This window comes from Oryctolagus cuniculus, chromosome 17 (genome assembly GCF_964237555.1).
Source record: "Oryctolagus cuniculus chromosome 17, mOryCun1.1, whole genome shotgun sequence".
Classification (NCBI taxonomy): Eukaryota; Metazoa; Chordata; class Mammalia; order Lagomorpha; family Leporidae; genus Oryctolagus; species Oryctolagus cuniculus.
The window spans coordinates 30,646,909-30,661,314 of NC_091448.1; the positions used below are offsets into that span (position 1 = coordinate 30,646,909).

At 44.6% G+C, this 14,406-nt stretch overlaps 1 protein-coding gene across 6 annotated transcripts in view; it reads left to right on the forward strand.

Annotated features, from left to right (window-relative positions):
• The first annotated feature begins 455 nt into the window (after positions 1–455).
• Positions 456–14,406, forward strand: part of TOM1L1 (target of myb1 like 1 membrane trafficking protein) — a 43,015-nt gene continuing 29,064 nt past the window's right edge. For 3 of the 6 annotated variants that reach the window (XR_001795287.3, XR_011383520.1, XR_007911490.2), the window contains exons 1-7: positions 456–539; positions 1,336–1,808; positions 4,236–4,320; positions 5,668–5,746; positions 12,135–12,284; positions 12,881–13,006; positions 13,686–13,790. Coding sequence is in view for 1 of the 6 variants with exons in the window: in XM_017349129.3 (XP_017204618.2) it covers positions 1,751–1,808; positions 4,236–4,320; positions 5,668–5,746; positions 12,135–12,284; positions 12,881–13,006; positions 13,686–13,790 (603 nt within the window). In the remaining 5 variants the exon portion in view is untranslated. The remainder of the gene's footprint in view (positions 540–1,335; positions 1,809–4,235; positions 4,321–5,667; positions 5,747–12,134; positions 12,285–12,880; positions 13,007–13,685; positions 13,791–14,406) is intronic. The other 3 variants (XR_007911488.2, XR_011383519.1, XM_017349129.3) reach the window with 3 other exon arrangements.

Genomic DNA, 14,406 nt, shown 5'->3' on the forward strand with positions numbered 1-14,406 from the left:
GAGAGAGGAGAGCTTCTGCCCAGGCACAGCTGAAACAGCACGCAGGTACTGCTCATCACCTTTGGTTCTGTCTACAAAGCCATCATGCCTGGAACAGGTCCTGGCTGCCCGTTCTCTTATTCTCAGAGCCTCAATCCTGTAACATAATCAAGTGAGATACAGGAAAAATTAAAGCAGTTTTTCAAAAAAGAAGCAAATCAAAGACTTCCCACATAAGAGAAGCAGCGTTGTATTAAAATCCATCCTCATGCTCGGCTTCTGGCTACTTCTCATCCCCTGATGGAGGCCATTAACACCCACACCGACCTACACTAAAACGGACTTTCCCTTTAAGGTTGCTTGATTGCAGGATGCAGAGAAGGCAAAATATTTTGCTAGCAGGTATCACATGGAACACAGGCTGGGTCGGTGATGTCACAAAAGACGTTTTCAACAGTGTCAGCAGAGGCTGTAGTGATGACTAAGGAAGTCCACCCATAAAGGCCTCACCTGAAACAGCCACTCAGCTGGGACAAGCAGGTGGAGAATATTAGTAACAGGTAAAACCAATCCTATTATGAAAACACACGCCATCACAACAAGAATCTTTTTATCTAGGTTTTCTCTGACCTTTCCCAAGAAAAATTTGAAACAAAATTAGAGATAAATAAATACTCAGAGGGCAGTTAGCATATTTCTACCGGTTTGGACTTCTGGAGTGTAACAGAGGATCCCGAGGTATCCTTTGCTCTCAAGTCACCGTTTTGAGGCCTAAAACCACACTGGTGGAACTGGGTCTCGGTGGACCGCTTCCGAGGAGGGATCTTCCGGCTTCAGCAGCCCAGCTAGACACACACACGCACACCCGCAGGCTCTCAGGGCGCTGCAGAGGGTAACCATCCTGAGTGCCTTGTTAACGCAGTGCAAAGGTACAGGAAATACATTCTGGTTCACAAAGAGCGGCTGAAAGGGGGCTTAGGCTTCCCAGAAGCAGATGGGCATCCCAAGGCGGCGACTCCCTGCCAGGACTGAAGGAAAGCCCCTTTGCACTTCCCAGAACCCAGCTGGAAAACACTGGGCCCTGGAAGCGGAGGTGGAAACCAAGAGTTGCCGGGCGGCGCCGCGTGCGCCCTCGAAGGAAAAGGAGAGGCGCCTAGGAGCTCCCTACGCCCCAGGCCATCTGCTCCTCCTAGCCGTCACCTGCGGCACACAGGGTCTCCGGGGAAGCGAGGGTTAATAGGTCTCGCTAGTCCATTTATTTTTGTGGGTGCCAGACATCGACCGAAGCCGTTTACGTCCTCCCCTAAATTCCCGCAATAATCCTGTTTTATTAGCCTCATATTTCTTTGTCTACAGAGGGCAGTGAAGAGGGCTCGGAGGAGCAGCTACCCGCGCCGGGAGAGGAATCCCGCGCTCTGAGGCCCACGCGGGGTTTCCGAGGCCGCCCGGCTCCGCCCGCCGGCTGGAGAAGCCCGCCCAGCTCCCAGGCGGGCGCCCCCGCTTCACTCCCGCGGGTTCCACGCGCCGCGTGCCGGACCGCTCCAGTCCTCAATGACGCGCGACAGGTGCTCCGGCCGCCCCGGATCCCGCCCCACGCCCGGTGCCCGGCGCCCCGCCGCGGGCCGGGCAGGACGCGCCGCCTCCACCCGCCCGCCCGAGCCCGGGAAGCGCTCGGGCGAAGAGGAGGAGCCAGGGGCACCGAGCGGGTGGAGTCGGGAGCCGCCGAGCGGTGGTGGCGGATTTCCTGGGCCCGGCTTTCCAAGGGCTAACCATGGCGTTTGGGAAGAGTCACCGGGATCCTTATGCCACCTCCGTGGGCCACCTCATAGGTAAGGAGGCGCGGGGACGGACTCCCGGGCGGGCTTGGGGGACTGTGGGATCCTTTCCGGGCTACCTAGGTTCTAGGCCTGCGGGAGGACGGAGTTGTTTCAAGTTGGAGGAAATCCTTCCCCTCCCCCTCGCCACTTTCCCAGGTCACTCACATTCCTCCTGGCCCTCGGAGGAATTTCTCTCGCTCCGGAGTCTCCCTCCTCAGAGCACACCCTCCGCTCCCAGACGCCTCCTGGGAACGGGAGCCAGACAGGTGGATCCCCGGCATTCGGGCCTGGCGGGTTTGGGCCCTCCGCTGGGAGACGCGGGATTCGGGAACTGCGTTCGCTTGTGCGCACGCCTTGGTTAAGCCCATTTTACGGATGAGGCCAGCCGGCTCAGGGAGGTGACATGATGCGACCTCGCGGTGAGAGGCTGCTCTCTAAACACTAGGTTTCTCAGCGTCCCCGCTCGGGGCACCTGAGTCAATGAATCAAGCGAATGAGTGCTTGGCAGGGGAGTGGAGGCAGAATGGCGTGGAGGACCCCTCTGGGGTCACAGAGGCCTCTCATGGCCAACAGGGACCACGCAGGCGTCGACCTAAGTCCTTTCTCTCTCCTGTGGCTGCGCTGCGAATCCCGTCCAGGGACCTGTCAGAAAGTTCATGGGAAAATGGAATTAAAAGTTGATTTCGGTGCAAAATCATTTTGAAACTCATGTGAAAGATTTTTTTCATCCTATGCATTTTCCATGACCTTTTTGAAGACTCTTTGGAACTTGAGTTTCTATTTGTCTAGCACCAAAATAAACTTTTAATTCCATTTCCTGCAAGGTTTTTGAAGTGGCCTTGTAGGTGGAAGCCACAGCCAAGTGACTGATCTCTTCTGGCTGTGCCCGCTCTCATCTCGCTCATCTCCCTGATTTCTCCCTTGGGAACCGGGCGTGGCAGAAGTGCATATTAATGTGAGACAAAGCCTGATAGTGTCTGGAACTCCGCGGGATGATGAAATCCTGGGAAGCTGGTGATTGTAGATGGAGGCTCCTCGTTGGCGTTTAGGCTGCAGCTCAGGTGGTGACTGCTTTGTAGTAGGGAACACTCCACTTAACCCCAGCCTTACTTTCCATATCTTTATGAGATGAAGAAGAAATGCTTTTCAGCCTTGATAGCTCTGTCCTCTTTGGACGCTGGACATTAGAATGAACGTTAACAGAAACAGGGTCAGTGTGCATCTTCAGAGGCAAAGAAAAATTAAGCAATCCATCTGCTGAATTATTTAATTCTGTAAACATTACTGTTATGCCTGGCCAGGCCCTGAGGAGGAGGCAGAGGTAAGACGTGATCTCATACTTAAGGAAACTCACTTTATTGTGAGACAAACAACATAATATTGTAGTAGCCACAACACTGTCCCTTTCCAATACTGGGAAAAGAGCAAACGCAGAGGTTTTGAAAAGGGAGAAGTCATTTCTGCTGTAGCGGGGATGGATGAATAGGAGTGTTCCAGGAAGAAAAAGAAGTTTGGGAGGAAGAGCAAGCACCAGGGAGGAAGCAGCAGGACACCCCTAACAGCGCAAGGTTGTTCAGCTTCCTCTAGCGCCAGCCTCAAGTAGCTAGGCAGGCTAAGCAGGCTAAGCAGAGGGCTCTCCCCCCCACCCCCCGCCAAGCTCTTATTCTTTCTTCCCCTTCATTTCTTGTTGTTTTCTTTCTGTGGTCCCTAGGGTCCCCCTTGCATAGAGATTCCCTTTCTCACAGGAAGATGTTAAGCTCATTCACAGTGTCCCTCCCAGATATCATTTTGTGCTGAAGGGAAAGTTTAGCAAGAGGAAAATATCTGCTTATTTAATTATGGGGTCCGAGTACAGGAGCCTTCAAGTCTGCCTGGGAGCAGCTGCAGTTAGTACAGGCGGCCAAAGTGATCTTCCTCAGTAATTCTGATTTCTCTCTCTCACCCTCCCCACCACACACACAAAATAAATGATTAAAAAAAAAAAAAGCACAGGATTCAATGTTCTAGATTTGAATGCTGGTTGTACCTCATAGTGAGTGCATAGCCTTGGGTAATTCCTTAACCTCAGGAACTTCTGTCACGTGGGTTGAATGAGACTGCGTACAATAAGCCCTGTGTAGTTTGTCTTCTAGGCGGCTGCTTTGTAAACCCTAATTCCCTTCTCTGAAAGACCTGCAGATGGAGATTGAGCTGGCTTGTTGGGCCTTGTGATCAGGTGTTGTGCTTGAAGCCTTTATTAATAGGTCACTCATTACTGTTGCAACAGCAACGCTCCGAACTTGAGTTCTGATTGATTCCTGAGTTACTGGGAATTGCTCGGGAAAAAAAAAAATGTCTTTGCCCTTTGGTAACATGAACTTAATGATAGTTGCTCCAGCAGATTGTTTCAGGAAGACAAGACTTATTTAATCGCAGCTCACACTCCGCTTTTCTTTGCAGAAAAGGCTACATTCGCTGGTCTCCAGACTGAAGATTGGGGTCAGTTCATGCACATCTGTGACATCATTAACACCACCCAGGAAGGGTAAGTTCAGTGTGGTACCCCGATAATTGCCTCTGATAGGCAGCATCAACACTACATGTGTTTTCTCATGCAGATTCTTTGGTTTTCCTATTGGATGTTTTCATCATCCCTTACGAATCCATCAGATGGAAGTGTTGAGGCGGCTGCTTGCTTTGGTGTGTGGAGTATCTGAAAATCCGTTATAAATTTATTCCTCTCTCTTTTATTGTTGAGTTCAAATTATGTTTCTGTGAAGCTCAGATTCCTTTAAAAAAAAAGATTTAAAAGCGGAAAAAATAGAAGATTGCCTTCTTTAGGAATTCCTTCTCCAATTGCCAGTGTCTTCTATAACTAAAGAGCATTATCAAGAAACCAGTTGACTCCTGATGGTAACCATTCTCTGGGCAATTGTCCTTATTAAGGAGGAAACAATATGGCAGTCTTTAAGTCCCTATCAGAGGTCAGTTATTTTTTTCCTTCTGAATCCATCTTACCCATGTTTATGCTGCGTTCTTAAAGAATGATGAAGTTGTTACACCCACTTCTTAAATTTTAGAGAACTGATGTTATGAACAGTCATTAAGAAGGGACAGCTAGCTTGAATTTAATTGATTACTGGTTATTATAAAGAGTACAGTCAATTAATTTTCCTGTACATATTTATGTGATGACTCACAGCAAAAGAGATTTAGTCTAGCTTATGTTGATAAAGAAAAAATTACAACTGAATTCATTATTTAGCCCATGGAAAGTACTTATGGTCAGTACTTTCAAACATTTTTAGTTTTTTTCTCCAATGTCTTATTCACCATGTGTAGCGCCTCTGTGAGCTTTTTCATGGATAATAACAGTTTTTGTATTGAAACTGAAAAAGGGATGCTCATAAATTTTGACCTTGTACTTATAGTTCTACTTTGTAAGATAAAATGGTGGCATTTCAGAAGCTGACCTAGTTTGCTATAGTACTTCTCAGATCCTCCTGCCTGTGGGATGCTCAGGAAATGCTAATGGTCTTAATTAGAATGATAACCTTCATTGTTTTGGAAGTTATCCTGGAAACAGGTTTGATGCACTGATAGAAGCATATGGGTATGAACACATTGCATGAGCGGTGTTCTCTAAGTAATGCTTTTACATAAATATTTTATTTGATTCTCACAAGGGGGTAGATGATATTGTCTGCCTATATTCATGAAGTACTTAACTTTAGGTTCGAGAAGTTAAGTAAGTGATCTGCTTAGCAGAACCAAGTTCTTGATCCTCCGTTCCGTAGTCATTCACCTGTTCACTCTGCATAGGGCTTTTCAGAGGGACTGCTTGTTTTCAGTAATGCCTCAGTTGGTGATTTCAGTCTATTTATCACCGTAGGCCAAAAGATGCAGTAAAAGCTTTGAAGAAAAGGATATCCAAAAACTACAATCATAAAGAAATCCAACTTACCTTGTCAGTAAGTACTTGAATGTTATCACTGAGATTGTGGGATCTCCCAAGCTATGGTCACATTTTTAATCCTGGGTAACAAAAAATACTAGTGTAACTGAGATACTAGCAAAGAGTTCCGTGTAGTCTAAGACTCCGTTGAGAATGCAGAATAGAGTTTAGTCCATTGTAATAGGATGTAATTTTGTGGGAAGAGAGTGTTCCTGGAGAATCAGGGTTTTTTTGTTCGTTTGTTTTTTCTGGTCAGGAGATACAAGCTGATGTTAAAAACATGTAGATGCTTAACTGATCAGAAGTTTGTGTGTGTATTAATTGACCATAATGGAACATGGAGGAGGGTGGAGCTAAAGTCTTGAAAATGTTTCCCTGTCAGTTTTCAACCTCATTTGAACACCTTTGGGGACTCCTAAGGTACTGGCAGCTCAAGGAGTTTCAAATTCCCCTGCCTGATATAATTTGCAGTTTTGTCTTTTGTGGATTTCGGTGATTCTCCTGTGTGCCGTGGCGTCTACGGTTTGGGCGTGATCTCTTACTTGACATGTTCCCGTGTTCCCCAACCCCTGACCATATGCCCTCTTCAGTCCTGTTGGTGATTTGCCCTTTTTGCTTGGCGTGTGTGTTGTAAGCCCTGCCTGCTGCCTGAGGGTGAGTTGTGTGGCTTTCTGCTGTCTTCTGCTTGCCTTTATTGACCTCAGCCCAGCCCAAACTGGCACTAATCAGCCACCTCACACACCTCTTGGGAGCTGTGGGAGTGTTTATCAAGAACACCGCGGGGCAGATGTTAGCGTAGCTCCAGGTCTCTGGTTTCAAATAGAAGATAATTTATCATGTCTCGCATACTTGGGAGACCAACTGAATGTGAAAAGTTGAATTGGCAGCCCTCCTGATATTCTCCCTGAGAACCCCTTTGCACTGAATCTAAATGTAGTTTTTAGAGGTGTTTTCTTTGCATTTTTGACCTTCCCCTGACCTTCAGGCAGGCTCCTCAGGGAGGCCGCAGAATGGAGGAGACCATGGAGAAGCAATGCCAGAACCATAGAAATGCCAGGCATGGAAATGCCCAGCACCTGAGTGATTCTCTGACTGCCCTGTTGTGTTATTCACCGAAGAAGAAGCTGAGTGTGAATGATGTATGCCAAGATTAAATGGCTATGACATTGCATAGGCAGCATTTGAATCCTGTCCTCAAATTCTGAATTACTGTACCTATTGAATTTGCCTCTCACCCTAAAAAAATCAAGCCTTTTAAAAGAAAAGGCTTCCATGTTTGATTTGTGTCTTCAACACCTTTGTGAACCAAGCTGGTCCAAGTAGATCAGTCAGTGAACCAGGGTTGTATGAATAGAAGATTAAATCCCTTCCCATGCCTCATCTTGTCTCTTCTAGCATCCGGTGAAGTTGCAAGGGCTTTGGAACTTACGATAGAATTGGGGTAGAAACCTATGTAGATGTGATCTAAAAATGAAGTGGATTCAGGTATCTGAAGGCCAGGAGAATTGAGTGCACAAGATAAGTGTAGAAGATGAATTTGTGCCACCTTCTGTATTTCTACCTTCTGTATATGAGTATCATTTTTGTCTTCATAGAATTGTTTTCCCTTTCTAATTTACCTCTTTCTCCATTGTATCTAGCTGACTTGAAATTCCCATGGTTCTTCTATCCAGTCTCCATATGTCTTCCTCTGTCATGTTCCCTTCCTTCTGAGGATGAGCCAGGGCTCTGCCCTGTGGAAGCTGAGTTATTCCGGAGTGCTGTCCCTGTTGACTCTCCATTTCTCTTTGGGCTCCTTCTCTCCTTTCCCTTCTGATAGTCTAACCTCTCAAGCCTTGTTATCAGCCAGCTGCCTGTTCCCCTTACCTGTTCCATTTCAGATAACTATAGCTCTTCTGCCTTATAATTTCCATACTGGAAGGTGAAAATAAGACAGTCTAAAACCAGTGCCTAAATAAGGGCAAGAGCCACAGTTAGGAGTCATGCTTATGCCTTCATTGTTGGGGTCAGAGTTCATTAAGAATTGGGAAAATCACTTACTTTCTCTAGGATTTTTAAAAAGTGAGCCTTGGACTCTTAATATCATCATGCAGAGTTCCCCAAGTTAAGTATTAAATGGCCTACTCACCTCACCGCAGACTATTCATTATAGTGCAGTAGTGTGCTTAAGGCCTTGGAATTGACTTGAATATTCACTTATACCAAACTTAATTATGAGGGAAATTAGTCACTGAAGGAATCACCCAATGTCTGTCAAAGGCAATTATAAGTTTGCCAGTAAACTCTTTTAACAAGTAATCCCCACATGTGGCATTTCCATTTCATTACTGTGCAATGATAAGAGCCTGTCAAAGTCAATTATAAATGTTCTTTATATCACCTGTCATTTGGGTTCTCCATGGACTTGTTAGCCTTCATTAGATCTTAGTGGAATCTGACTGTACTGTGATTTTCTGCCATCAGTTATTGGAACCGTTTTATCAAGAAGCCAATGGTTTTCTTTTGTTTTATAAAAAGCACTTTGTCACCAGGATTTGTTACTCTGTCCCAGAGACTAGTCAATGAATGAGCCAATTGTAGTAAATCTCAACAAGATACTACTATTATTGTCAGGTGGAAAGTGGCTGAACAGGTTCCCCAGAATCAGTTAATTGGCCTTTGTTGAACCCCCACTAAGTAGTGACTGATAGTCCTTTGGGAAGTGCAGCAGAAGGTGGTTGTCCCTCCAGGAGTTTCTTGAATCTACAGAGAGTGAGATGACTGAGCTCCTTCCTAAGGCTGTCATCATTAGGGTTGACCATATACTCACAGTGAGTAATCCAGGTGTAGTCTTCGGCTCTGATGGCCCTGGGTGTCACTATTTCTGGTTTTAGAAATTTACTGCAAGTAAATTTACTGCAAGTAAACTACTCAGTAGCTCATTTTCTTCCAGCCTTCTCTGAAAAAAGTACAACATCAGCGAATCAACCCATACTCTTCATATATGTTATATTTCACTTAGTCCTTACAACAAGCCTCTAAGGGGAGGTGTGATGCCCATTTTGCTGCCAGTGCTGCTTCGAATAAATAATTGTGCAGCTAAGCTTGCACACACACAAAAACATTTACTTCAGTCTCTCTTGGTTCCAGGGCTCTTCGATTCTGTATCTCTTCTCAAATTAAGGATTCTTGGTTGTTCTGTTTCCAAAGATAGGTTATCTGAACACATTGCACCAAAGCCCCATTTCAAAATATATAAAAGCAACATATTTAATTTTTCCAGTTTGCCACAGTAGGTTTTTTTTTTTAATTTAAGCAGGCTGGGAGTCAAAAGTGATACTGGTGAAATAACAGAGGAAGTGTGGAGGAGTAATGAATCCTGACATTCTGGACTCCAACGGGAACATAAAATGGACATGATTGCTGATCTCCAGATGTTACCATTCTCAGCATTTCGTGTTGATTCTTTGATGTGGGACATGTACCTCCTCTTGGGAATGGTACCCATTGTCAAAACCTTGGTGCCCAGGGACAAAAGTTGTTTTGTTGAATCCTTAGCAAGAAGTTTAGCATTCATGTTAATATTAAGGAAAGTCAGAGTTAAAGGCTAGGTCTCTCCACAGAACCAGCTGGGAGAAGCAATTCTGTAAACTCACAGTGAACTAGATACACTTCTACTATCTGTGCTTCACTATTAAAAACTCATTGTAGTATTCAACCAAGCTAAATGTCATTTGTTATTCAACTTTTCAGTTTTGTCTAACTTTTATAAGTAAAGGTTTATCTTAATGTGTTTAGGATATTTTAATTTTCCTTTGCCTTAAATGTTTTCGTTTCATATAGCTGCATGTGCTCAGCTTCTGTCTTTTCTGATTGCCTTATTGGTCACACTGCCTTAAAACTATAGCTTTTAGTACCTGCTGCTGCCTTTTGGATTGTCATCAAAACCACACTCAAAATTTAAAGAGCACAGTATGAAGTCAGTTTCAGGGCTGCTTTTCTGCAAATATGATTATACCTATCATGGTTGTGTTGTGATGTCTGTGACCTCTCTGACTTAAGATGGTAGCCTGGAACCTAGAGATGTAATTTTCCTTTTAGATCGCTTTTGAAAATCTACTTTGCATGCAGTTCTTCCATTCAAGCTCATTCCTTGTTACCCCAGTTTCTATTCATATTGTTGTATCAAAAATGTTTGTTTCAAGGTGACTAATGACCCTGCTAATCAACAAACCCAGGTCAGTTTTTCTGAGTACATTTTCTAACATGTTCAGCACCCCACGCTCCTGAAAACGTTTACCAACCTTATTTGTGCCTTATCTCATGCTTCACTTTCTGTTCCTCTTTGGTTGCTTTTCTTGAAGCCTCTGGCCTGTGTAATAGATTAACTTCAGTGTTCCAGCCATTTCTCCTCTCTGCTCGGCGTGGGCTGCCATGATGACTCGCTCGTAGCCCTTCACTCTTCCGGACGGGGTCTGTGCCTAAGCAGCGCCCTGCTGAATATCTGCATGATTGTCCCACTACCCTTTTAGATTTAGAATATCTAAATGTCAACTCATGGTTTTTACCCCTAAACCAGTCGCTCATACCACCCCACACTTGAAAGTTGCCCTCGGTGTCATGCAGAATGAAACTCATTCCACTTTGAGTCTCCCTCCTTCTCAAGTAAACGCTCCGTCCTTCGAAGATCTCCCCTCATCTTCTCTCATTTCCTTCTGTGCTTGCACCGACAGCATCTTGTTTAGGCCTTTTCTGCATCTTGCCTGCACTGCCAGATTTTTCTGTCATTCCATGTTTGTTCACCTGATGACTCCCTTGGTAGAGCGCTGCTGGAGAATCTTTCCAGAATATGACTTTGCAAACTATTTTTGTCAGCTTTTGCTTACGAGGATTTAAACCCTGGAGAGGAGCTTCTGAGGAAGTGAGGTTTGTTCTGGTTTATGGATTGGAGGTTCACATTGCAAGATCTGGCAGCCCCACTGGTTCAGACTTCCGGTGAAGGTGTAGGATAGTGAAGGTTCAGTCACATGGCGAGCCAGAAAACAGAGACACAGAAAGCCCGCCCTTCTCTATGTTCTGTCTGTGGAAAACATGATTTGATCTTGGGACTCCACCTCAGCAGCCCAATAAATTTTGTGCAGTCACCCAAATTTAATTCAGTGGTTGAATCAAGCCTTCACACTTGATCTATCAGTGATGAATCCATCAACTGTTGACCTAAGATCATGGGGTTTCAACATCAGCACGAGTTGGGGGAGGCAAATCCTTCTCAAACACACTGCAAGGTTAGAGTAGAGGTGTGATGGAGATACCACTCGCCACTAACCCCAGGGGCTTCTTAGGGCCTCAGAGTCCTGTCCAAACTCTTTATATTACCATGCAGAATTCCTTGCAGTCTGGGTGATGCCCCAGCTGACTGTCCCCTTCGCCTTCCCCAGTGCCTTCAATTTTCCCATGTTAGGAAGTCTCTTCTAGTGATAAACCAGAGTACTTGTCTGCCATAGCTCTTTTTTTTTTATTAGGCAGAATTAGGCAGTGAGAGAGAGAAAGGTCTTCCTTCCATTGGTTCACCCCCTAAATGGCCACTACGGGTGGCGCCAATCTGAAGCTGGGAGCCAGGTACTTCCTCCTGGTCTCCCACGCAGGTGCAGGGGCCTGAGCACTTGGGCCATCCTCCACTGCCTTCCTGGGCCACAGTAGAGAGCTGGGCTGGAAGTGGAGCAACCGGATCTAGTCATCCTGGCGCCCTTATGGGATGCCGGCGCCACAGGCGGAGAATTAACCAAGTGAGCCATGGCACCGGCCCCTGTCATAGCTCTTATACTTTGCCACTTTTTTTTTTATACCAGTATTTTTCTAGATATAACTCAATACTCATTTTAATTCTTTTTAATCATTTTACAAAGCCTATCTTAAAGCAAGACTTTTCCAAAAATGTTGTAAGACCACCTGCCCCTAATAACCACATTTGCATATAAAGGTCTGTAGCTGTAGTGATTGTGTAATTTATCATCCAAACCAGGACATTTTTGAGAGAGGAATGGTATGCTCTCATTAATAAAGCCAGGACAACAGGAAAATACCTGGACCACCCTGGATAAACTAGGACACACATTACCCCGTCTGGAGCCTCTATGTTTTGCTTGCATTTCCCATTGAACACTTGACATTTACTTTCACATATTGCTATCATTGCTCTTATAATTGTGGCCTGACTCCCTGAGAAGTGTATCTTCTAGGCAGTATGTTATGCTTTTATTTTTCTCATATCCCCAGAATCTAACATTTTGCTGTATATTTCAGTAGATACTCAATTATGTTTGTTGAGTAGAGTGCTGGTAGAAATCATTCTTTTACAATTTTTGCCTTATATTTACAAGTCAGTTTTGCCAGAGAAATATTAATGCTTACCTTTTCTAATTTAGCTTATAGACATGTGCATGCAGAACTGTGGTCCAAGTTTCCAATCTCTGATTGTGAAGAAAGAATTCATTAAAGATAGTCTAGTTAAGCTGCTGAATCCCAGATACAACTTGCCATTAGACATTCAGAATCGAATCTTGAATTTCATTAAGGTAAGTCTATTGTATACCTTATGAGATGGCAGATTTCTGAGATTAGGAATTTAATAGCATAACCCCCGATTATTTATGTGGTTCCTTATATACCTGAGATTGAACCAGAAACCAGTTTATACAATTTTAGTTACTGTGGAATAAAAATCTCTTTTTTTTTTCTAAAGAACTCATAGATAGTCTTTTTCCTACTTGGTTCAAGTTTCTATTGTATCCATGCCAGGTAAGAAGGAGCATTGTGCATGTTCATTTTCTAAGTATGCGAATTGTGGTCTGGAGTAGACTGCTGGCTACTGTTAAAAGAGTTGCTGGTGCTATTTTAAACTCGATTACCTTTGGATTCCATCCAGCAAAAAATAATTGATAATATTTATCCCAGAGTTTTCATCAAAAATGTAGATACATGGGAATTTGGTGATTTAAAGTATTTAGTAATGTTTTAGCATTGGAAAATATGCATTTCATCTGTGGCATTCAAAAGTAACTTTCTGAGTGAGATACATAGTTGTCAGTGCCTCATTTTCTGTCCTGAGTTTAAGCATTGTGTTTTGGGTTTCCTGCTGTTTTAACTCTGGAACTTTGCATCCTTGATTCAGACGTGGTCACAGGGTTTCCCAGGAGGTGTGGATGTAACTGAAGTGAAAGAAGTGTACCTTGATCTGCTTAAGAAGGGTGTTCAGTTTCCTCCCTCAGATGCAGAGACTCAAAGTGCCCGACAGGAGGTAGGAGACCTTTCCCTGACCCGTGTAGCCTGAGACAGCTTGGATCTTTACTCACTGCAAGGGGCAAGTCTAGCCCCACCCAGGTTAAGCAGGATGCATTCCTTAGAAGAGTATTTTGACATCTCATAGAGTAACCAAGGCCTAGGACCTTAGTACTCAAAAATGGGATTTAGGATATAATCTGGAAACTGGTGGGCTGTCCCAGGTGCCTTGTGTTTGCATTAGCTTTGAGCTGCACTGGATAAGACCCCCTTGCTCTGGGCTGTCTACCCACCGTTGGAGAGAAAGCACTGGTCCAGGGTAGTATTCACTGGGAGAGAAGGAGATGCCTTGCACCTGTAGCTTAAAAGGCTTTGGCATGATTGATTTATGTCACATGGCAGTTTATTGTGTAGACTCCTGGTAAAAACCAGAAGCATTTTGTTAAATTGTAAATCTGTTAATAATCCTAAAAGCATCCACCTTTTTTTGAACATCTGTTCTGTCATGATTGTGTTGTTTCCTTAGTGCCGCTTTGAAAGTGCTGGACAGGTTGTGTACCTGGTGATTTACTCTGTGCTAACACCATCTGCCCAGGACTTTGGTTGACAGTGCTTGAGTTGGCTGAGTACTGATGAGATAAACAGGCCTGTGGTGGCTCTGTTCATTCAGATATTAATGTTTCGTATTTCAAATATAGACTGCTCCAGTTTCATCACATCCGTCAGCATCTGTCCCCACTGCACCAGCTCTTTCTCCTGTAATTGCTCCCAGGAACACGACTATTACGTTAGTCCCAGAGCAGGTAACAACCACAACTGTTTATTGGTGTCATTTTTTATAAGTTTTTAATATATATTTTTCTTTTTTAACAATGTTAGGTGTAGGTATTTTTATATCTTCAATTTTCAGAAGGGAGATTGGAAGCTTAGTGATACTCCATGACTTATCAGAGTTCCCATCAGAAAAATTATTCCTGGGGCTGGCACTGCAGCGCAGTGGGTTCAAGCCCTGGCCTACAGCTGTGGCATCCCATATGGGCACTGTTACAAATCCTGGCTGCTCCACTTCCAATCCAGCTCCCTGCTGATGTGCCTGGGAAAGCAGCAGAAAATGGCTCAAGTGCCTGGGGCCTGCACCTGTGTGAGAGACCCAGAAGAAGTTCCTGGTTCCTGACTTCGGATCAGCTCAGCTCCAGCTGTTGCGGTCATTTGGGTAATGAACCAGCAGGTGGAGGTGGGAAGACCTCTCTCTGTCTCTACCTCTCTTTTAAGATTTATTTATTTATTTGACTGGTGGTTATAAAGACGTTGATAGATCTTCCATCAGCTGATTCTCTTCCCAAAAGTCTATAAGGGCCAGGGCTAGATCAAGCTGAAATCCTGGAGCCAGGAGCTCTATCTATTCTCTCATGTGTTTGG